This window comes from Oncorhynchus nerka, linkage group LG18, assembly GCF_034236695.1.
Source record: "Oncorhynchus nerka isolate Pitt River linkage group LG18, Oner_Uvic_2.0, whole genome shotgun sequence".
NCBI classification, from domain to species: domain Eukaryota; kingdom Metazoa; phylum Chordata; class Actinopteri; order Salmoniformes; family Salmonidae; genus Oncorhynchus; species Oncorhynchus nerka.
In genome coordinates this window covers 64261956-64288060 of record NC_088413.1, presented here as the reverse complement: position 1 = coordinate 64288060, position 26105 = coordinate 64261956, and the positions used below count along the sequence as shown (strand labels likewise).

At 44.4% G+C, this 26105-nt stretch overlaps 1 protein-coding gene across 1 annotated transcript in view; it reads right to left on the bottom strand.

Annotated features, from left to right (window-relative positions):
• LOC115146334 (AT-rich interactive domain-containing protein 1B-like) overlaps window positions 1-26105 on the bottom strand; it is a 378630-nt gene that overhangs the window by 291621 nt on the left and 60904 nt on the right. The window contains exon 3 of the mRNA XM_065004267.1: window positions 4844-5008. Within this exon, the coding sequence (XP_064860339.1) occupies window positions 4844-5008 (165 nt within the window). The remainder of the gene's footprint in view (window positions 1-4843; window positions 5009-26105) is intronic.

The following is a 26105-nucleotide window of genomic DNA, read 5'->3' as shown; positions in this document are numbered from 1 at the left end:
AAGCAATCAGCAAGTTGCACAATATTACAGTAGGGAGAGAGAGAGAGGAGTTGCCAGGGAGAAAATGGCAGCTCTTATTAAGGCCTGTAATGCAGAAACTACATTCAGTATAAACTGACAGCTTGGATCAGACAGGACTGAAAGACAATGCAGCAGTCCCTCTAGAGTAGAACGGACAACGGACTGACTGACTGCCTCACAGATTTTGGTTAATGCAAAGACTAATATGTTGCGATCCCTTTTCAAAGGATACGTGTGTGTGCATACACTACCCATATCCGACTGTTTCTGCCATTGTGTGTGAGTGCGTGCGTGTCTTGGTGCATACCTATACGCTACAGTACTGATCCTCGCTCTACAACTATTACCTAGCCCAGTGACAGAGAACCAGCCAGGGAGGGACCTCCCCCCCCAGAGCGCTAAATACTACCTTCTCCAGTGTGATTAAGACTGTTCAAACCCTTTCAAAAAACACCTCGCAATTGCATTTGAATCACAATGGTACATACAAACATAAATCAGAAAAACACCACAACGCATTCCAGACACGCAATTAGAAAGTGTCAGCCAGCAGAGATGTGCAAACACACAACTAAAAACCCAATCCAACCGACAGAAGCCCCCCCCCCCCAAAAAAAATCTAACTAACCGTTTTTTTCTGCCTTTCTATTATTTTCTAAACTCATCAGGCTTTAAGTGCTGGTTTCAGGCAGCCAATAGGAGCACTGTGCTGGTTACCGTGGCGATACGAAGGGACATTTAGAGGACTCTGATAAACTATGCCATTTAAAAGGTTATGACAATTAAAGCAGCTCCTGCAAATTACAGTGGCCAAACCTATACCACGGATGGGTCCCTCTTATCGCCTGGCACCCGGCTTCGTCTGCCATATGCCCTCTATTTCCACAGCCCTCCCTCCCTTCATCCCTCTCTCTCTCCCCTCCCAATCGAAGCAGCGCTTTTATTATCCAGTTAATTAACAGATTTCTCAGTTAATATTCAAATGCTGACCAATTAATGACATTGAACTTTGAATAGCCCTGCCTCTCCCGCACTCTCCCCCTTCTCTCCCTCCCTCCCTCCATCCCCCCTCTCCCAGTCAGTTGTTGCCGTGGCATCCTCGGGTACACTGTGCCATGTAGCGTGCTATCGGTGGTCGTGGGTGGCAGCGAGAGCAGGAGTAGCGGTAAAGGCGGGCAGCCAGCCAATGTGACAGTGTTTTAATTAACCTTGGAGCAGAGCACCGCAGAGCAGAGCACAGCAGAGCAGAGCACAGGAGAGCAGAGCACAGGAAAGCAGAGCAGAGCACAGCAGAGCACCGCAGAGCAGAGCACAGGAGAGCAGAGCACAGGAGAGCAGAGCAGAGCAGAGCAGAGCAGAACACAGCAGAGCAGAGCACAGCAGAGCAGAGCACAGGAAAGCAGAGCAGAGCACAGCAGAGCACAGCAGAGCAGAGCACAGGAAAGCAGAGCAGAGCACAGCAGAGCAAAGCAGCGCAGGGCAGAGCACAGCAGAGCAGAGCACAGCAGAGCAAAGCACAGCAGCGCAGAGCACTGCAGAGCAGAGCACAGCAGAGCAGAGCACAGCAGAGCAAAGCACAGCAGCACAGAGCACCGCAGAGCAGAGCACAGCAGAGCAAAGCACAGCAGAGCACAGCAGAGCAGAGTGGGGCCAGCAGCAGCTCAGAGAGAAGATGAATGTTGGAAGTAATACAGGAAACAGGAAACAGGAAACAGCCCTAGAGATAAGCAGTCTCACAGAGGAACAGACTGGACACTTTCATTGAAGAAATGAGGAGCAATAAAGTACACTTCTTGTTTGTGAAATCTTTGTTTGTCACTCCTCAGAAACTACAACAAATTGTCATAGATGAAGGCAGAGTTTCCCAACTGGTGGTTTTATTAGGCCGTTTTCTGAGCAAAAATATATAGATAAAAAAATAAAAAATAAAAATTAATTGTTGGACATAAAAGAGTGTAAAAACACCAGGAAATCTGTTCCCAAGTATTCACACATATAATAGAGAGACACGTGATCGTCTACAAATGTTTGAAATTATAATGTTTTAGTCAAATATATCTGTTTGGGATTCTTGCGGTCAAATTATAGTCTACAAGTTATTTGTAATTTCGTTGTGGCCCCCTGACCATTCGCCCAAGAAAATTCGGCCCGCGGCTGAATCTAGTTGATGATCCCTGGCTTAAGGTGTAACCAATCGATGGCCCTGCCTGGTAACAGTGTGAACAACACCACAAATCCTCACACTGGAGTAGTCCTTTCACACTCTGCAACCCCCAGTTAGATAAAGGACCTAGATACTGTAGCAACTTTGGCATGGATGTTTCAGTCCTACAAAACACACTCCTAGCTACCTAGGAAGATAAGAGAATGGCAGCCGGAGAAGGAAAGGTGTCTGTCTATCTGCTGGGGAAGCGAGCACACACACACACACACACACACACACACACACACACACACACACACACACACACATAAAGGGAAGAGCCTTCTTAGTGAGGGAGGCAGAGAGGAACATGTCAGAGTGTTTGGTCTTATCAAAGCAGATGTAGAGAGAATAAGACCCGTTGGTGACAGGAAGGCAGGGAGCAGGTAGAAGATGACCAGGTTAGCAACCCACCAGTCAGAGGAACTCTGCTGTTAGGAGTTCTTACAACAATTCATGAATTACTTGAGACTATAAGAAAGACCAATGGTTTTCATTCCCCCTCATCAATGAAGCTGTATTTCTGAGATGTTTTGAAGCATCAGCTGATAGGTCAGAATCAGAAAGCCAGTGAAACATAGTCCAATAAAAAGCACTTGCCCTTCAGAGGGCTATAAAATAAGGAATGTCAGTTAAGAACGAATTCTTATTTTCAATGACGGCCTAGGAACAGTGGGTTAACTGCCTGTTCAGGTGCAGTTCGACAGAGTTTTACCTGGTCAGCTCAGGGATACGGTCTTGCAACCTTTCGGTTACTAGTCCAACGCTCTAACCACTAGGCTTCCTGTTTTTTCTGAAGGAACCTTGGGTTTCACAGCAAATATGATGTCAAAGAAGCTGCAATCACTCAATCAAGTGAAGGATGTCCTCTCATCTGGGCTCATGGATGTGGAGAGGAACGGCTAACCACCCAAATCACACAGGGTGGAACTTCTATCCTTTGGTAAGTAGAGGGCTTGGGAGAGGGGTCACAACCACAATGACATCCTAATCTCTCTTACAGTGCTGTGTGTTTTCATTGATCGGCACAGAATGCTGTAAAAAGGTTGAATGGTGACCTTTCTTTATGATTGGGAGCTGGGATGAGCTCCCAATCGTACAGCCACAATAACATAGGTCAGGGGGAACGAAGGTAGTACTCTCTCTATTGTAAAACAAACACACATGCTCGCACACACACTCCTTTTGTATTGGAACATTGCAGAAACCATAATCCATCTTACCTCCACCCTCCACCTTCTTAGACTACTCTACATCCTCCACTGACCTATTAATATTTCACACCAAATCTTTAGAGCCCCAAATAGGTATGGAGTGTAATCCTGGGGCCAAGGCATGCAGGCTGTGTGCTGTAGTGGGCTGTGTGCTGAACCGACTGGGCACAGACGTCAATTCAACGTCTATTCCACGTTGGTTCAACACAATTTAATTGAAATGACGTGGAAACAGCGTTGATTTAACCAGTGTGTGCCCAGTGGGTAGTAGGCTCTGTGCTGGCTAGCTCATTCAGTATTCCTCAATCCAAATAGCCCTGAACCTGGCTGACCCACCTCACCTTGCTCCAGTCTGCAGAAAGAGATAGAGAGAGAGAGAGAGAGGGGGGGGGGGGGGGGGAAGAGTGTGTGTGCTAACCTCCCAGCCCACATTGTGAAAGACTCAGCTGGACTGTGTAATCCAAAGTAGTTTAAATGCAGCCCAATTTGTAAGAGGGGCAGAACCCACGCAATCCTCTAGTCTATTTGACTGAATGCATTCTTTCTCTGGCCATATCCTTCTGAACTCTGGTTCTCACTAAAATCCTGGAGCCCCCCACACTGACTCAACCCAGCATCCACATGTCCAAGCCTCCAGGGTTAACCACCGCCCCTTCCTCCATTCTCCCTTTTCAGAACTGTGGACTCACTCTCTTCCAGTATAAGTAGTATACGAAGAAAAAAACAGCCCCACCCAACTCCTCCCACAACCCACACACACACACACACACACACACACAGAGTTCTGGCTGACAGTAAACCCACCCCAGACCTCCAGGCCACACGGCTGACAGCATCAACGTGAGAGGTCTGGACCGAGATCTGTCTATGTGGTCCCACTGTGTGTGTGTGCGTGTGTGTGCGTGTGTGTGTGTGTGTGTGTGTGTGTGTGTGTGTAATGTGACTGCGTTTGCGTGTGCAAAGGTAGGGGAAGCAGGAAACGCCAGAAATAGCCCTCATGATTAATCTGGACGACTCATCAGACCTGTGGGGACAGAGCCAGACTCTTGTCCGACAGTGGGAAACAATGCCAGCATTACTGAGAAGGAGGCTAATGCCTTCTCACACACACACACGCACACACACACACGCACGCACGCACGCACACCACACCACACCACACCACACCACACCACACACACACACACACACACACACACACACACACACACACACCACAGGAGGCCTATGTGGGAGAAAAGCATTCCAGGATAGCAGTCCTCACAGAACAGAACAACGTGGCCCTTAGACACTGATCTACACAGTTTTACATTTACCCACTGACTATAAATGTTCATATTTGGGGAAAGTAAACTGATCCTAGATCTGTGCATAAGGTGAACTTTTATCCGAAGCGATGTCTTACCTGCTGAGGTGGGGCGTGGGGTGGCAGGTAGGGGGGCTGTGAAGGGGGGGTGGTAGGGTTCTGCTGGGGGGGACTGAAGTAGGGTCCCGGGGTCGTTCCCTGCTGTTGCTGCTGCTGCTGGCTGTATCCTCCTATACCCTGCTGGCCATACTGGGGGGGACCCTGCTGGAATACAACCAATCATACAACAGTTAGAGTAGCTAGCACCTACCCTCTGCTGGAACCATAGATATCCTATTAAATTAGTAGAGGGGCTATAGGGTGGCAGGTAGCCTAGTGGTTAGAGCATTGGACTTGTAAGCAAAAAGTTGCTAGATCAAATCCCTGAGCTGACAAGGTAAAAATGTGTTGTTCTTCCCCTGAACAAGGCAGTTAACCCACTGTTCCTAGATTGTCATTGTAAATAAGAATTTGTTCTTAAAAAGACATTGCGCTCCCTCACCTAAAAAAATGGTACTACACCACTGCACTCACTAATTGTATCTAAGGGTACGTTTGTAAATTCCCTTTTGCTATCTACTCCGATTTCAGAGCACTCTCGTCTGAGTGTGCCAGAGCGCAGAATAACTGATGAATTTACTAACGCTCAACACCTGTTGAAAAGGGCCAATGTCTGCAATAAAGCGTAATTAAATTGTTGCCAGCAGCAGTTACAGACACCAACCCTCTGAATAACATAAAAACAGCCTAACCAGCTCTTGTAGAAGTGTTCTCTCATTTATGTCTGGAAGTAGCTAGCAAGCTAGCTAACTTTAGGAAGTTAGCTTGGGTGCTTGACTGCGGTTGTGAGGTCAGAACGCTCCGATCAACCCTACTCATCGGCCAGAGCGTCCAGTATGCGCTCTGAACGCTCCGAGAGTGAAACACTCTGAATTTACGATCTGACAATCTGACAACGCTCACAATTTACGAACGCACACTCTGAATGCCCCATGGCACTCCAGAGTCAATTTACGAATGCACCCTAATACTGACTGGAATTAGAATACTAGAATGGGCATGAACCTTCTTATGATGGGATGAATGTCAGCCATTTTGGTCAGGGAGTTGGTCAACCAAGGATTGACAATGCTGTGATAAGTTATTGTGTAAAATAATGAATTTGAAGAATTTATTTGCACTGTATGTTTGTTAGCTAGCTAGCCAGCCAGTCTTAGAGGAATGATTCCGTACATTTTTCAAGTTAACTGCCAACATGCCAACATTCTGTTTAAACAATGCAGTCAGTCCACAGCCAGACACTGGCTGACATCATTTGATAAAGTTGTTAATGCAACAATTACTGATATTGTATCATTTAATAGCACTCACAGCTTTCCAAGAAAACAACACTGTAGACATTTATGGTCACTTTACAGATATTTTAGAGGCTATTTTTACAAAACATTGGTATGAAACCCATATAAATGTTTTATATAATTGTATGACAATATTATAAGTTGCCAATAATTATATGACCAAATTATTACAGAGGAAAAATAAGGAACGGCGCGCCCGCGTGACCACGCAGTAAACAACTGATTGGCCACAGCCTAGTCCACTTGTTGAAACAGCTCTTATTCAACCACCTTCCACAATAGAAGCCTCAAACAACTTTCTAAAGACTGTTGACATCTGCTGGAAGCCTTGAGAAGTGCAATCTGGCCCCATAGACACAGCATATTGGATAGGCAATCACTTAAATTAAACTACAAACCTCAGATTTCCCACTTCCTGGTTGGATTTGTCTCAGGTTTTCGCCTGCCATATTAGTTCAGTTATACTCACAGACATCATTCAAACAGTTTTAGAAACTTCAGACTGTTTTCTATCCAATACTACTAATAATATGCATATATTAGCATCTGGGACAGAGTAGCAGGCACCTTATTTACTCTGGGCACCTTATTCATCCAAGCTACTCAATACTGCCCCCCTGTCACCAAGAAGTTAGCTTCTTAGGGCTGCAATCCCGTTAACGGGATCGATATGACAACAGCCAGTGAAAGTGCAGGGCACCAAATTCAAAACAACAGAAATCTCATAATTAAAATTCCTCAAACATACATGTATCTTATATTGTTTTACTCATTATAAATGTCGATGAAAATACAATTATTAGACATGTGTAACGGCTTTCTTCCGTCGAAGAAGAGTCGGACCAAAATGCAGCGTGGTTAGTTCGATACATCTTTAATATAGGAAAAACACGAACAATACAAAAACAACAAACGGAATGTGAAAACCTATACAGCCTATCTGGTGAAAATAACTAACACAGAGACAGGAACAATGACCCACGAAACACTCAAGGAATATGGCTGCCTAAATATGGTTCCCAATCAGAGACAACGAAAATCACCTGCCTCTGATTAAGAACCGCCTCAAGGCAACCATAGACTTTCCTAGACAACCCTACTCAGCCACAATCCCAATACCACTAAAACCCCAATACAAAAACACACCACAAAATAAACCCATGTCACACCCTGGCCTGACCAAATAAATGAAGACAAACATACATACTTCGACCAGGGCGTGACAGAATCCCCCCCCCCTAAGGTGCGGACTCCCAGACGCACATCAAAACAATAGGGAGGGTCCGGGTGGGCGTCTGTCCATGGTGGCGGCTCCGGCTCGGGACGTGGACCCCACTCCATCAATGTCTTAATTCCTCCCCCACGCGTCCTAGGATAGTCCACCCTCGCCGCCGACCATGGCCTAGTAGTCCTCACCCAGAACCCCACTGGACTGAGGGGCAGCTCGGGACTGAGGGGCAGCTCGGGACTGAGGGGCAGCTCGGGACTGAGGCAGCTCGGGACTGAGGGGCAGCTCGGGACTGAGGCAGCTCGGACTGAGGGGTAGCTCGGGACTGAGGGGCAACTCGGGACTGAGGGGCAACTCGGGACTGAGGGGCAACTCGGGACTGAGGGGCAGCTCAGCACTGAGGGGAAGCTCAGCACTGAGGGGAAGCTCAGCACTGAGAGGAAGCCCAGCACTGAGAGGAAGCCCAGCACTGAGAGGAAGCTCAGCACTGAGAGGAAGCTCAGGCAGGTAGTTGGCTCCGGCAGATCCTGGCTGGCTGGCGGATCTGGAAGAGTCTGGTTGACTGGCTGATCTGGAAGAGTCTGGCTGACTGGCAGATCTGGAAGAGTCTGGCTGACTGGCGGATCTAGCTGCTCTGGCTGCTCCATGCAGACTGGCAGCTCTGGCTGCTCCATGCAGACTGGCAGCTCTGGCTGCTCCATGCAGACTGACAGCTCTGGCTGCTCTATGCAGACTGGCAGCTCCATGCAGACTGGCAGCTCTGGCTGCTCTATGCAGACTGGCAGCTCTATGCAGACTGGCAGCTCTGGCTGCTCCATGCAGACTGGCAGCTCTATGCAGGCTGGCAGCTCTGGCTGCTCCATGCAAACTGGCAGCTCAGGCTGCTCCATGCAGGCTGACAGCTCTGGCTGCGCTGAACAGGCAGGAGACTCCAGCAGCGCTGTAGAGGAGGAAGGCTCTGGCAGCGCTGAACAGGCGGGAGGCTCCGGCAGCGCAGGAGAGGAGAAAGGCTCTGGCACAATCTTCACCAGCCGACTAACACGCACCTCAGGACGAGTATGGAGCGCTGACCCAGGTGCCATCAAATCCCCGACACGCTCCGTCGGGCGAATATCTTGCATACTACGTCAAATCAACTGCTCTCTCTCTTCGCTCTCCTCCAATTCTATTAACAACTCCTCGAGTGTCTCCTCATCTCCCATCTGTTCACTCTCCTCCATTCTGTCCAATAATTCCTCGACCCTCTCAGACTCAGCCCTCAGCTTCGCCGATAGCTCCGATAACATCCATGGCTCCTTACGATAAACAGGGGGAGTTGGCTCAGGTCTGAACCCTGACTCTGCCACACTCTCCCTGAGCCCCCCTCCCAATAAATTTTTGGGGCTGACTCTCGGTCTTCCGTCCGCGCCGCCATGCCTGCTTCGCCAACTCCATTCTCCGATAACCTGCTTTGCACTGCTCCAGCGAATCCCAGGCGGGCTCCGGCACTCTCTCTGGGTTGACCGCCCACCTGTCTATTTCCTCCCAAGTCGTATATTCCAACCTTGGTTGCTCCTGCTGCCGCTGCCTGTCACCATGCTGCTTGGTCCGGGTGTGGTGGGTGATTCTGTAACGGCTTTCTTCCGTCGAAGAAGAGTCGGACCAAAATGCAGCGTGGTTAGTTCGATACATCTTTAATATAGGAAAAACACGAACAATACAAAAACAACAAACGGAATGTGAAAACCTATACAGCCTATCTGGTGAAAATAACTAACACAGAGACAGGAACAATGACCCACGAAACACTCAAGGAATATGGCTGCCTAAATATGGTTCCCAATCAGAGACAACGAAAATCACCTGCCTCTGATTAAGAACCGCCTCAAGGCAACCATAGACTTTCCTAGACAACCCTACTCAGCCACAATCCCAATACCACTATAACCCCAATACAAAAACACACCACAAAATAAACCCATGTCACACCCTGGCCTGACCAAATAAATGAAGACAAACATACATACTTCGACCAGGGCGTGACAACATGGAAAAATAGATATACCTCTCCTTAATGCAACCACTGTGTCAGATTTTTAAAAAACTTTACGGAAAAAGCACACCATGCAATAATCTGAGACGGCGCTCATAAATAAAATAAAATTATCCGCCATGTTGGAGTCAACAGAAATCAGAAATCACATTATAAATATTCCCTTACCTTTGATGATCTTCATCAGAATGCACAGGAATCCCAGGAATCGCAAATAAATGCTTGATTTGTTCAATAATGTCCATTATTTATGTCCAAGTAGCTACTTTTGTTAGCGCGTTTAGTACACAAATCCAAACTCTCGTGCAGGTCCAGCCGAACGTCAGACAAAAACTTCAAAAAGTTATATTACAGGTCGAAGAAACTTGTCAAACTAAGTATAGAATCAATCTTTAGGATGTTTTTATCATAAATCTTCAATAACGTTCCAACCGGAGAATTCCTATGACTGTAGAGAAGCAATGGAATGCAGGTCGCTATCATGTGAAATGCGTATGACCTAGACCTGGCTCTCTGCCAGACCACTGACTCAAACAGCTCCCATCCGGCTCCACAACACAGTGGAAGCCTCATTCAAGTTTCTAAAGACGGTTGACATCTAGTGGAAGCCCTAGGATGTGCAACTTGATCATATCCCACTGTGTATTCAATAGGTGCTGGGTTGAAAATCGACCAACCTCAGATTTCCCACTTCCTGTTTGGATTTCTTCTCAGGTTTTTGCCTGCCATATGAGTTATGTTATACTCACAGACATCATTCAAACAGTTTTAGAAACTTCAGAGTGTTTTCTATCTAATAATAATACTAATAATAATATGCATATATTAGCAACGGGGACTGAGGAGCAGGCCATTTACTCTGGGCACCTTTCACCCAAGCTACTCAATACTGCCCCTGCAGCCATAAGAAGTTTTAAATTACGTCATCTTTTCCTCAATCAAACTCTGTACCGACAGATGTAGCCTATTGAATAACCTATATAGAATATGCATAAAATGCATCCTCAAATTGCAATGTCTGCCTATGCCCACACATATTGTCTCAAGAAAATGTTATATTTTTGATACCCTCAAATAGGGCTGTGCCAGTCAAGCAATTTTGTCAGCCGATGATTGTCAAGTAAGTAACTTTCATCTCCTGGCTTCAACACATACAGTTGAAGTTGGAAGTTTAGATACACTTAGGTTGGAGTCATTAAAACTCGTTTTTAAACCACTCCACAAATTTCTTGTTAACAAACTTTAGTTTTGGCAAGTCGGTTAGGACATCTACTTTGTGCATGACACAAGTCATTTTTCCAACAATTGTTTCCAGACAGATTATTTCCCTTATAATTCACTGTATCACAATTCCAGTGGGTCAGAAGATTACATACACTAAGTTGACTGTGCCTTTAAACAGCTTGGAGAATTCCAAAAAATGATGTCATGGCTTTAGAAGCTTCTGATAGGCTAATTGACATAATTTGAGTCAATTGGAGGTGTACCTGTGGATGTATTTCAAGGCCTACCTTCAAACTCAGTGCCTCTTACTTGACATCGTGGGAAAATCAAAAAATCAAAAATCAAAAGAAATCAGCCAAGTCCTCAGAAAGAAATTGTAGACCTCCACAAGTCTGGTTCATCCTTTGGAGCAATTTCCAAATGCCTGAAGGTACCACATTCATCTGTACAAACAACAGTACGCAAGTATAAACACCATGGGACCACGCAGCTGTCATACCGCTCAAGAAAGAGACGCGTTCTGTCTCCTAGAGATGAATGTACTTTGGTGCGAAAAGTGCAATCCCAGTACAACAGCAAAGGACTTTGTGAAGATGCTGGAAGAAACAGATACAAAAGTATCTATGTCCACAGTAAAACGAGTCCTATATCGACATAATTGAAAGGCCGCTCAGCAAGGAAGAAGCCACTGCTCCAAAACCGCCATTAAAAATCCAGACTACAGTTTGCAACTGCACATGGGGATGAAGATCATACTTTTAGGAGAAATGTCCTCTGGTCTGATGAAACAAAAATAGAACTGTTTGGCCATAATGACCATCATCATGTTTGGAGGAAAAAGGGGAACGCTTGCAAGCTGAAGAACACCATCCCAACCGTGAAGCACGGGGGTGGCAGCATCATGTTGTTGGGGTGCTTTGCTGCAGGAGGGACTGGTGCACTTCACAAAATAGATTGCATCATGAGGGAGGAAAATTACGTAGATATATTGAAGCAACATCTCAAGACATCAGTCAGGAAGTTGAAGCTTGGTCACAAATGGGTCTTCCAAATGAACAATGACCCCAAGCATACTTCCAAAGTTGTGGCAAAATGGCTTAAGGACAACAAAGTCAAGGTATTGGAGTGGCCATCACAAAGGCCTGACCTCAATCCTATATAAAATGTGTGGGCAGAACTGAAAAAGCATGTGCGAGCAAGGAGGCCTACAAACCTGACTCAGTTATAACAGCTCTGTCAGGAGGAATGGGCCAAAATTCACCCAACTTAATGTGGGAAGCTTGTGGAAGGCTACCCGAAACATTTGACCCAAGCTAAACCATTTAAAGGCAATGCTACCAAATACTAATTCAGTGTATGTAAACTTCTGACCCACTGGAAATGCGATAAAAGAAATAAAAGCTGAAATAAATCATTATCTCTACTATTAATCTGACATTTCACATTCTTAAAATAAAGTGGTGATCCTAACTGACCTAAGACAGGGAAAAATGTTTTTGATTAAATGTCAGGAATTGTGAAAAACTGAATTTAAATGTGTTTGGCTAAGCTGTATGTAATCTTCCGACTTCAACTGTAGCTTACAAGCCACTCTATAACACCTGTTGTCGAAAGGAGTGGACCAAAGCGCAGCGTGAAAAGTGTTCATGATTTCCTTTTATTATCAAAAAACACTCAAACAAAAGCGAACAGTTCTGTCAGGTAACAGAGACTAAACAGAAAATAACTACCCACAAACACTGGGAAAAAAGCTGCCTAAGTATTATTCCCAATCAGAGACAACGATAGACAGCTGCCTCTGATTGAGAACCATACTCGGCCAAAACAAAGAAATAGACAACATAGAATGCCCATCCCAAATCACACCCTGACCTATCCAAATAGAGCGTGACACACTGATGCAGATCTTTGGAAAATCTACATTTTAAAAAGTCTATTTAAATTCATTTAATAAAGCCTACACCATCATAATAAATCCATAATTTAGACAGGTCTAAAGAAACATGACATGAAGAAAATGTAGTCTATTTCAGAAGAACAGAATAGTATAGTATAGTACAAGTTGTCCTTGTTAGGCCCTGATATGGCTATGCTATATGGCTGTGGGCTACACTAGTTCATTTTAGCAGACAAGATTTTCTTAGAATTACTTGCCATTATTTTTTGTTATTTTATAGTATGAAGAATACAATTGAACATAGCTGAATAAAATAGAATGGGCATTTTCTTCCTACAATTCCCAAGGAAGTGAGCACATGGGGTTAATCTGTGTTGAGGGGTTAACAAAGAAACTGGTCTTCCTATATGCTTCATTTAGAGGTATTTATTCAACTTTAGTTGTGATACAAATGTTTGGCTACATGTTTAGATTTTTAATACATTCGAAGGCTGCATGATTGAAAAAAAGTTGCATGAATTGCATGAGCTCTGGTTTGTTTCTTGTGACAATCACTTCTTACCAGGCCTTAAAGTTTCCGGTGACATCCCCCTTGTGTGGCCGTAATGCCCCCTAAAGAATCCATGCCTTGTGTGGCCGTAATGCCCCCTAAAGAATCCATGCCTTGTGTGGCTGTAATGCCCCCTAAAGAATCCATGCCTTGTGTGGCCGTAATGCCCCCTAAAGAATCCATGCCTTGTGTGGCCGTAATGCCCCCTAAAGAATCCATGCCTTGTGTGGCCGTAATGCCCCCTAAAGAATCCATGCCTTGTGTGGCCGTAATGCCCCCTAAAGAATCCATGCTTTGTGTGGCCGTAATGCCCCGTAAAGAATCCATGCTTTGTGTGGCCGTAATGCCCCCTAAAGAATCCATGCTTTGTGCGGCCAAAGTGGTCGTTGTGCCCTTGGAGGCTGAATATAATCATTTGAATTCCCTGCCATGCTCCTTAGCACCTCTCATTCAAACGGCTCTCTCAGATATCTCAATTCTTATTAGCCATTGCCCATCATGTAATCGGGTCCTTCTCATAGGCATTTCAGCTAAGAAATAGACTACAAGTGAAGACAGACACATCGGGGACACAACTGTGCGTGTCCCTCTTATCGAATTCCGAGGTACATATTGAAGCTGTTAGAAGAACTGTCCACACTTAGTCTACTTTTCGTCAGCCAACAAGATGAGTAGGCCTAACGAACAGCAAGAGCACTAGCCTATGTCAATCTACTCTCCCACATAGTACAAAAATGTACCTACTCTATTGGTCAACTTGTCCTTCCTTCTGTGCAATAAATAAATATTCCAAACATACTCTGGCACAATTGTGGGAGGCAATAGATCCCAAATTAATACAACCACTTGCATCAAAAAAAGCAATGAGGCTGATGCAGCAGATCAGAACGTTTGATTAAATGTTGATAAACTATTAGGCTATTTCTTTACATTATAAGCTAAACAATGTGCACAAGGCAGTAGGCTATAAGCACGAATGTTCCAAAAATGCAATTCATCCGCGGGAAAACACTGTTCTCAAAAGTGATTGCAAATCCGATTCTGCATGTAATGCTTTATTACAAAGGTGCAATGTTATGGTGAAAATGATCTTCCCCAAACTTGAAACTCACTGGCAGCCTATGTTAGGCTCTACACTGGTTGTAAAGCGGGTTAATGTGCTTCATTTTAGTTGTGATGAGGTGTGGATACATGAGGCTACATGAGGTGTGCGACTATGATTTGAAAAGGTCAACAAAAAAAGGCATGCACAGTTTCTTGCCTTACTGCACAAGCAGGACATCATACATCATTCACAAGTGATAGGCTAATATTGTCACCCATCAGACTATTTTTTATTTAATGTTGTCTTTACATATACTAATTAATATATAAATTAAATTCGTTTTGATATAGAATGGACCATTATCATGCCCCTGTCGGGAAAAAATTAAACATGTAATCTATTCAATTAAATAGCAAATGGAGGACGCTTTTCCCGTGGTTCATTTCAAAGACAGGTAGGCTATACTCCTGTTGTAAAGCCAAACAATGTGCTTAATATTAGGAAAGTTGAGAAATAAATATAGTAGGCCTTGCCTATAGAAAGCTGTGATGCCCCTCTTTTTAATAGAGGCCATCAAAACTCTCATGCAATTGCATAGCCTATAAATGTTGTGTAACATGAGCTCATGGGCTCTCATGAAGTGTTTGACTTGATTTTCTAAAACATTTGCATTTATGTCAGAGTGATTAGAGGGACTGTACTGTAGAGTCCTAGGTACCAGGCAGTTAGCAAGTTTGGTAGGTTACTAGCAGCAGCATCAGAGCTTGGAGAAGCCTAGTTACCGTGACTGGGAATTTGACTGCCCCCAAACACCAAGTTAGGCATACCTTATTTCAAAATAGGCCATTATCACATTTTGCCAGTGAAACTGCAACTGCATGCTAATCATTTGATTGATCTCAATCAGTATCATGGAATAGCCTATGCATTTAGAATTTTAGTGTTAATTAAATTACATTTATCAGAATACATTTTACAACAATAGTTTCACCGGCTCTGTGTATTCTCAAATTGAAAAAGGTGAGGGAGCGCTGCTCCTCCGTGCTCTGTGTAAACAAGTGATGAAACACTTTACACACACATAGCCTACTTGGACAGCTGGTCCCCACATTTTTCACTCTTCTACACCGAATAGTCTGAAGCCACAGGGCTCTTCTCGCAGGCTCTATTTCACCAAATAGGGGTGTTGCGAACCTAAGGTGGAGGTTTTTGATCTGGTTACATTGAACAACACAGCAGCTTTTCAGCATGTTTTGTTATTTCTGTGTAACAAAACATTTAGGAAGTTGGCTCTTTTACAATGGGGTTCAATGGGAAAGAATGTTTCTTTTCCCCAACTTGTGGGTGTGGTTGAGGGGAATTCCTTATTATTATGTGAATATCGACTCAGAGTATGTCTGGAACAACCAATCGAGCAGCAAGGAAGTCAATCTGCTCCGCCAATCAAAATAATCCAAAAGGCTAGCACCTCCCCTCTTTTCTGAAGGAGACAAATTTCATAACAGTCTAAAAACCAACATAATGTATCCTCATTCAGTTCCCCTACTTCCCCACAGAGCCAATGAGAGCATTCAGAGGAGCCAGGACCTACCAATAAGCTTCAACCAGATCCTCCATTCATCTATTCCCGATTGAATTATAGACACATCATGGTAGCAGCACTGTGCCAACTGTGACACAGCATTCTATCTATGCTCTCCTGCCAATTCCAGTCACAGAGCAACTGGGGTTTTCACAAATGTTGCATGTCCCATCTCCTGCCAAACTCCTCCCTCCATCCTCCCTTCCTCCAGAACAGGGGACATGCTGTTCTGTGAACTCAGGCAGACCATAATTGTAATAGAGGACACATTGAACTGAAGCAGTAATGACTTGGGCTAGAGATACGTATTCCCAGTGTATTGTGCTTTTCATTAGGCAGACACAATTATGACACTTTTAAATTTATGTTTATTGTGTGTGTGTGTGTGTGTGTGTGTGTTATGCACGTGTTTTGTTTATGTTGATGTGTGTGTATTGACATAAATATGTCCACAGATGTGTACAACTAGTTGCCACAATGTGTGCCAACACCACTGGGTTAATCTGTGTATTGTCCCAGTTTAAATCCCTACGTGTTGGGCTTTATACAGATATACTGAAAGGCTCTCTCCCTCCTCTCTCCCTCCTCTCTCCACAGATGATTTCCTCTATGCTGAGTCTGTGGTGACGGCAGCCAGGGAACTGCTGGAGTAGCTTCCCCAACCCAACGGTGCCATCAAACACATGCTTCATCCCCTCATCCCTCCCACTGTTTCCCATTGTTGAACAGCTCTTACACCGCACACACACACACACGCACACGCACACGCACGCACGCACGCACGCACGCACGCACGCACGCACGCACGCACGCACACACACACACACACACACACACACACACACACACACACACACACACACACACTGATGCACTCCGGCTCCAAAACGGTAATTTTAAATGTCCCTCCCTGACATCAGCAGGCTCCACAAAAAAGTGATTTGTTTGTAGGATGATTACTGTAAATGCACACATAACTATGTTACAAGTGTGTGTGACAGGTCAAAGTGGGAACATTCAGAACTGATCCTTTAAACGAGCATGGAAGCAAAGGTCCAACCTCTTCAAAAAAACAGTTGATAAAACAGGGGTGTAACGCGGGCTGTAACCAGAGCGGGCCAAAGACGAGGTCAGTTACATCTAATACAACTTTAGGGCCTGATGATGTGAACCTTGGAAAACTTTACAGTGTTTTATATATCAGTAGAACACATGCAGGAACTTGAAGTATGCACCTAATACTGCCCATAGTCTACAGTCTAATATACAGGGAACCTGAACAGATATTCTGATGTTTTGAGTATATATTTTACATAGTTTGCATGTGTGTGTGTGTGTGTGTGTGTGTGTGTGTGTGTGTGTGTGTGTGTGTGTGTGTGTGTGTGTGTGTGTGTGTGTGTGTGTGTGTGTGTGTGTGTGTGTACCAGTCAAAAACAGTGGTGATGTTTGCATGAGCAGGGCCAGGCTATTAACCCCAGTGCCAAACTGGAGGATCTCACTGTGTCTGCTGAGCCTAATGAGACAACCCTTGTTCAGTCTGCTTTCAATTTAAACACACACACACAGACACACACACACACCAAGCATATTATATAGACAAACAAAAACACTGTCTCACACACTCATGCATTAACAAACACAAAAAACACATACACACAGCTATTTAGCCTACAAGCTATTCACACACTCGTTAAAAGGCAATGAACACCAGACTCAACAGTGTGTTAACGTTACGTTCCTCTCTAGTCATTGCGGGTAGAAACAGACATGACAGGTTTGGTAGTGAGGATAATCCTCAATGGCCATTTAGCCATGACAACAACCGTGGGCTGCCTGTGTCCTCTCTCTCTCTATAGCCCAGACAGACAGACGTTTCGAGGTGAGACGAGACAGATTTAAACCTCAGTATGCGGCAACCTGTCTGACTGGAAAAATTAGCACCATCCACACAGAACCTTCTGCGCATTAGCTGTATTTCTGCAAGAGGTCTCCTCCATGTGAGCTGAAATGTTGCAATGCTAAATCTCATTTCATGAGGCATTTTAGAGATAATATGACTAGGTATGGTTCAGCTGCAATCAGAGGGAGAGTGTAAAGCTGTGGAATAATATGACGACAAATACACTAGTGTGAACAATACTGTCAAAATAATGTCATGCGCAGGTGTGTAACGGTATTGATTGACTCAGATAGTACACACACATTCTAACACACACACACTCTAACACACACACACACACACACACACTCTAACACACACACAAACACTCTCACACACACACTCTAACACACACACACTCTAACACACACTCACTCTAACACACACACACATATTCTAACATACACGTACACACACACACACACACACTAACAAGCACACTCTAACATACACACACACACACTCTCTAACACACACACACACACACACACACACACTCTAAAACGCAAACTCGAACACACACACTCTAACACACACACGCACACTCTAACACACACACACACTCTAACACACACACACTCTAACACTTACACACTCTAACACACACACACACTCTAACACACACACACACACACGTTCTAACACACACACTCTAACACACACACTCTAACACACACACACTCTAACACACACACACACGCTCTAACACACACACACACACACACGTTCTAACACACACACACACACACACTCTAACATACACACACACACACTCTCTAACACACACACACACACAAACACACACACATACACTCTAAAACGCAAACTCGAACACACACACTCTAACACACACACGCACACTCTACACACACACACACTCTAACACACACACTCTAACACACACACACTCTAACACACACACACACACGCTCTAACACACACACACACACACGTTCTAACACACACACTCTAACACACACACACACACACTCTAACACACACACTCTGACACACACACACACACACACACACTCTAACACATACACAAACACTCTAACACGCACACTCTAACACAAACACACACTCTAACATGCACACTCTAACACAAACACACACACACACACACTCTAACACGCACACTCTAACATACACATACACACACTATCTAACACACACACACACACTCTAACACATACACAAACACTCTAACACGCACACTCTAACACAAACACACACTCTAACATGCACACTCTAACACACACACACACTCTAACACACACACGCACACTCTAACACACACACACACTCTAACACACACACACTCTAACACTTACACACTCTAACACACACACACTCTAACACACACACACGTTCTAACACACACACTCTAACACACACACTCTAACACACACACACTCTAACACACACACACACGCTCTAACACACACACACACACACGTTCTAACACACACACTCTAACACACACACACACACACACACACTCTAACACACACACTCTGACACACACACACACACACACACACTCTAACACACACACACACTCTAACACACACACACACACTCTAACACGCACACTCTAACATACACATACACACACTCTCTAACACACACACACTCTAACACATACACAAACACTCTAACACGCACACTCTAACACAAACACACACTCTAACATGCACACTCTAACACAAACACACACTCTGACACACACACACACACACTCTAACACACACACACTAACACACAAACACACACTCTAACATGCACACTCTAATACACACACACGCACACACACTCTAATACACACACACAAACTATAACACACACACTCTAACATGCACACTCTAACACAAACACACACTCTAACATGCACACTCTAACACACACACACACACACCCACACACACTCTAACATGCACACTCTAATACACACACACAAACACAATATAACACTCTAACACTCTAACACAAACACACACTCTGACACACACACACACACACTCTAACACACACACACTAACACACACACACACACTCTAACACGCACACTCTAACATACACATACACACACTATCTAACACACACACACTCTAACACATACACAAACACTCTAACACGCACACTCTAACACAAACACACACTCTAACATGCACACTCTAACACACACACACACTCTAACACACACACACTCTAACACTTACACACACTCTAACACACACACACTCTAACACACACACACACACACGTTCTAACACACACACTCTAACACACACACACTCTAACACACACACACACGTTCTAACACACACACTCTAACACACACACTCTGACACACACACACACACACACTCTAACACACACACACTCTAACACACACACACACACACACTAACACGCACACTCTAACATACACATACACACACTCTCTAACACACACACACTCTAACACTTACACACACTCTAACACACACACACTCTAACACACACACACACACACGTTCTAACACACACACTCTAACACACACACACTCTAACACACACACACACGCTCTAACACACACACACACACGTTCTAACACACACACTCTAACACACACACTCTGACACACACACACACACACACTCTAACACACACACACTCTAACACACACACACACACACTCTAACACGCACACTCTAACACACACACACACACTCTAACACACTCTAACACGCACACTCTAACACACACACACACTCTAATACACACACACGCACACACACTCTAATACACACACACAAACTATAACACACACACTCTAACATGCACACTCTAACACAAACACACACTCTAACACGCACACTCTAACACAAACACACACTCTGACACACACACACACACACTCTAAACACACACACACTAACACACACACACACACTCTAACACGCACACTCTAACATACACATACACACACTATCTAACACACACACACTCTAACACATACACAAACACTCTAACACGCACACTCTAACACAAACACACACTCTAACATGCACACTCTAACACACACACACACTCTAACACACACACACTCTAACACTTACACACACTAACACACACACACTCTAACACACACACACACACACGTTCTAACACACACACTCTAACACACACACACTCTAACACACACACACACGCTCACACACACACACACACGTTCTAACACACACACTCTAACACACACACTCTGACACACACACACACTCTAACACACACTCTAACACACACACACACACACACACACTAACACGCACACTCTAACATACACATACACACACTCTCTAACACACACACACTCTAACACATACACAAACACTCTAACACGCACACTCTAACACAGACACACACTCTAACATGCACACTCTAACACACACACACGCACACACACGCTAACACACACACTCTAACACGCACACTCTAACAAACTCTAACACACACACACACACTCTAACACGCACACTCTAACACAAACACACACTCTAACATGCACACTCTAACACACACACACACTCTAACACTTACACACACTCTAACACACACACACTCTAACACACACACACACACACGTTCTAACACACACACTCTAACACACACACACTCTAACACACACACACACGCTCTAACACACACACACACACGTTCTAACACACACACTCTAACACACACACTCTGACACACACACACACACACACTCTAACACACACACACTCTAACACACACACACACACACACACACTAACACGCACACTCTAACATACACATACACACACTCTCTAACACACACACACTCTAACACTTACACACACACTCTAACACACACACTCTAACACACACACACACACACGTTCTAACACACACACTCTAACACACACACACTCTAACACACACACACACGCTCTAACACACACACACACACGTTCTAACACACACACTCTAACACACACTCTGACACACACACACACACACACTCTAACACACACACACTCTAACACACACACACACACACACACTCTAACACGCACACTCTAACACACACACACACACTCTAACACACTCTAACACGCACACTCTAACACACACACACACTCTAATACACACACACGCACACACACTCTAATACACACACACAAACTATAACACACACACTCTAACATGCACACTCTAACACAAACACACACTCTAACACGCACACTCTAACACAAACACACACTCTGACACACACACACACACACTCTAACACACACACACTAACACACACACACACACTCTAACACGCACACTCTAACATACACATACACACACTATCTAACACACACACACTCTAACACATACACAAACACTCTAACACGCACACTCTAACACAAACACACACTCTAACATGCACACTCTAACACACACACACACTCTAACACACACACACTCTAACACTTACACACACTCTAACACACACACACACTCTAACACACACACACACACACGTTCTAACACACACACTCTAACACACACACACTCTAACACACACACACACGCTCTAACACACACACACACACGTTCTAACACACACTCTAACACACACACTCTGACACACACACACACACACACACTCTAACACACACACACTCTAACACACACACACACACACACACACTAACACGCACACTCTAACATACACATACACACACTCTCTAACACACACACTCTAACACATACACAAACACTCTAACACACACTCTAACACAGACACACACTCTAACATGCACACTCTAACACACACACACGCACACACACGCTAACACACACACTCTAACACGCACACTCTAACAAACTCTAACACACACACACACACTCTAACACGCACACTCTAACACAAACACACACTCTAACATGCACACTCTAATACACACACACGCACACACACTCTAATACACACACACAAACTATAACACACACACTCTAACATGCACACTCTAACACAAACACACACTCTAACATGCACACTCTAACACACACACACACCCACACACACTCTAACACACTCTAACACGCACACTCTAACACACACACACACTCTAACATGCACACTCTAACACACACACACACACGCCCACACACACTCTAACACACTCTGACACGCACACTCTAACACACACACACACACACTCTAACACGCACACTCTAACACACACACACACTAACACACACACACTCTAACACACTCTAACACGCACACTCTAACACACACACACACACTCTAACACACTCTAACACGCACACTCTAACACACACACACTCTAACACACACACTCTAACACAAACACACTCTCTAACACGCACGCTCTAACAAACAAATGCACACTCTAAAACACACACTCAAATGCACACACAACCTCTACACACATTCTAACACACACACCCACACACTCTAACACACACACACCTAACACACACACACTCTACACACACTCTAATACACACACACTCTACACACACTCTAACACACACACACTCCTACACACACACTCTAACATACACATTCTACACGCACTCTCTAACATACACTCTACACACACCATACACACACTCTAACACACACACCATATACACACTCTAACACACACACTCTAACATACACACTCTAACACACACATTCTAACACACACTCTACACACACTCTACACACACACTCTAACACACAATCTACACACACTCTACACACACACTCAACACACTCTAACACACACACTATATACACACTCTAACACACACCATACACACACCATACACACACTCTAACACACACACCATATACACACTCTAACACACACTCTAACACACACACACACTCTAACACACTCTAACACGCACACTCTAACACACACACACACTCTAACACAAACACGCTCTCTAACACGCACGCTCTAACAAACAAACGCACACTCTAACACACACACTCAAATGCACACAACCTCTACACACATTCTAACACACACACTCTAACACACACACACCCACACACTCTAACACACACACCCTAACACACGCACACTCTACACACACTCTAATACACACACACTCTACACACACTCTAACACACACACACTCCACACACACACACTCTAACATACACATTCTACACACACTCTCTAACATACACTCTACACACACCATACACTCATTCTTAACACACACACCATATACACACTCTAACACACACACTCTAACACACACATTCTAACACACACTCTACACACACTCTACACACACACTCAACACACTCTAACACACACACTATAACACACACTCTAACACACACACCATACACACACTCTAACACATACACCCTAACACACACACACACACACACTCTAACATACACATTCTACACGCACTCTCTAACACACACTCTACACACACCTTATACACACTCTAACACACACACTCTAACACACACACTCTAACAAACTCTAACACACACACACACACACTCTAAACACACACACTCTAACACACACACACACACACACACACACTAACACGCACACTCTAACATACACATACACACACTCTCTAACACACACACACTCTAACACTTACACACACTCTAACACACACACACTCTAACACACACACACACACACGTTCTAACACACACACTCTAACACACACACACTCTAACACACACACACACGCTCTAACACACACACACACACGTTCTAACACACACACTCTAACACACACACTCTGACACACACACACACACACACTCTAACACACACACACTCTAACACACACACACACACACACACTCTAACACGCACACTCTAACACACACACACACACTCTAACACACTCTAACACGCACACTCTAACACACACACACACTCTAATACACACACACGCACACACACTCTAATACACACACACAAACTATAACACACACACTCTAACATGCACACTCTAACACAAACACACACTCTAACACGCACACTCTAACACAAACACACACTCTGACACACACACACACACACTCTAACACACACACACTACACACACACACACACTCTAACACGCACACTCTAACATACACATACACACACTATCTAACACACGCACACTCTAACACAAACACACACTCTAACATGCACACTCTAACACACACACACACTCTAACACACACACACTCTAACACTTACACACACTCTAACACACACACACTCTAACACACACACACACACACGTTAACACACACACTCTAACACGCACACTCTAACAAACTCTAACACACACACACACACTCTAACACGCACACTCTAACACAAACACACACTCTAACATGCACACTCTAATACACACACACGCACACACACTCTAATACACACACACAAACTATAACACACACACTCTAACATGCACACTCTAACACAAACACACACTCTAACATGCACACTCTAACACACACACACACACACCCACACACACTCTAACACACTCTAACACGCACACTCTAACACACACACACACTCTAACATGCACACTCTAACACACACACACACACGCCCACACACACTCTAACACACTCTGACACGCACACTCTAACACACACACACACACACTCTAACACGCACACTCTAACACACACACACACTAACACACACACACTCTAACACACTCTAACACGCACACTCTAACACACACACACACACTCTAACACACTCTAACACGCACACTCTAACACACACACACTCTAACACACACACTCTAACACAAACACACTCTCTAACACGCACGCTCTAACAAACAAATGCACACTCTAAAACACACACTCAAATGCACACACAACCTCTACACACATTCTAACACACACACCCCACACACTCTAACACACACACCCTAACACACGCACACTCTACACACACTCTAATACACACACACTCTACACACACTCTAACACACACACACTCCTACACACACACTCTAACATACACATTCTACACGCACTCTCTAACATACACTCTACACACACCATACACACACTCTAACACACACACCATATACACACTCTAACACACACACTCTAACATACACACTCTAACACACACATTCTAACACACACTCTACACACACTCTAACACACACACACACTCTAACACACAATCTACACACACTCTACACACACACTCAACACACTCTAACACACACACTATATACACACTCTAACACACACCATACACACACCATACACACACTCTAACACACACACCATATACACACTCTAACACACACTCTAACACACACACACACACTCTAACACACTCTAACACGCACACTCTAACACACACGCACACTCTAACACACACACACACTCTAACACAAACACGCTCTCTAACACGCACGCTCTAACAAACA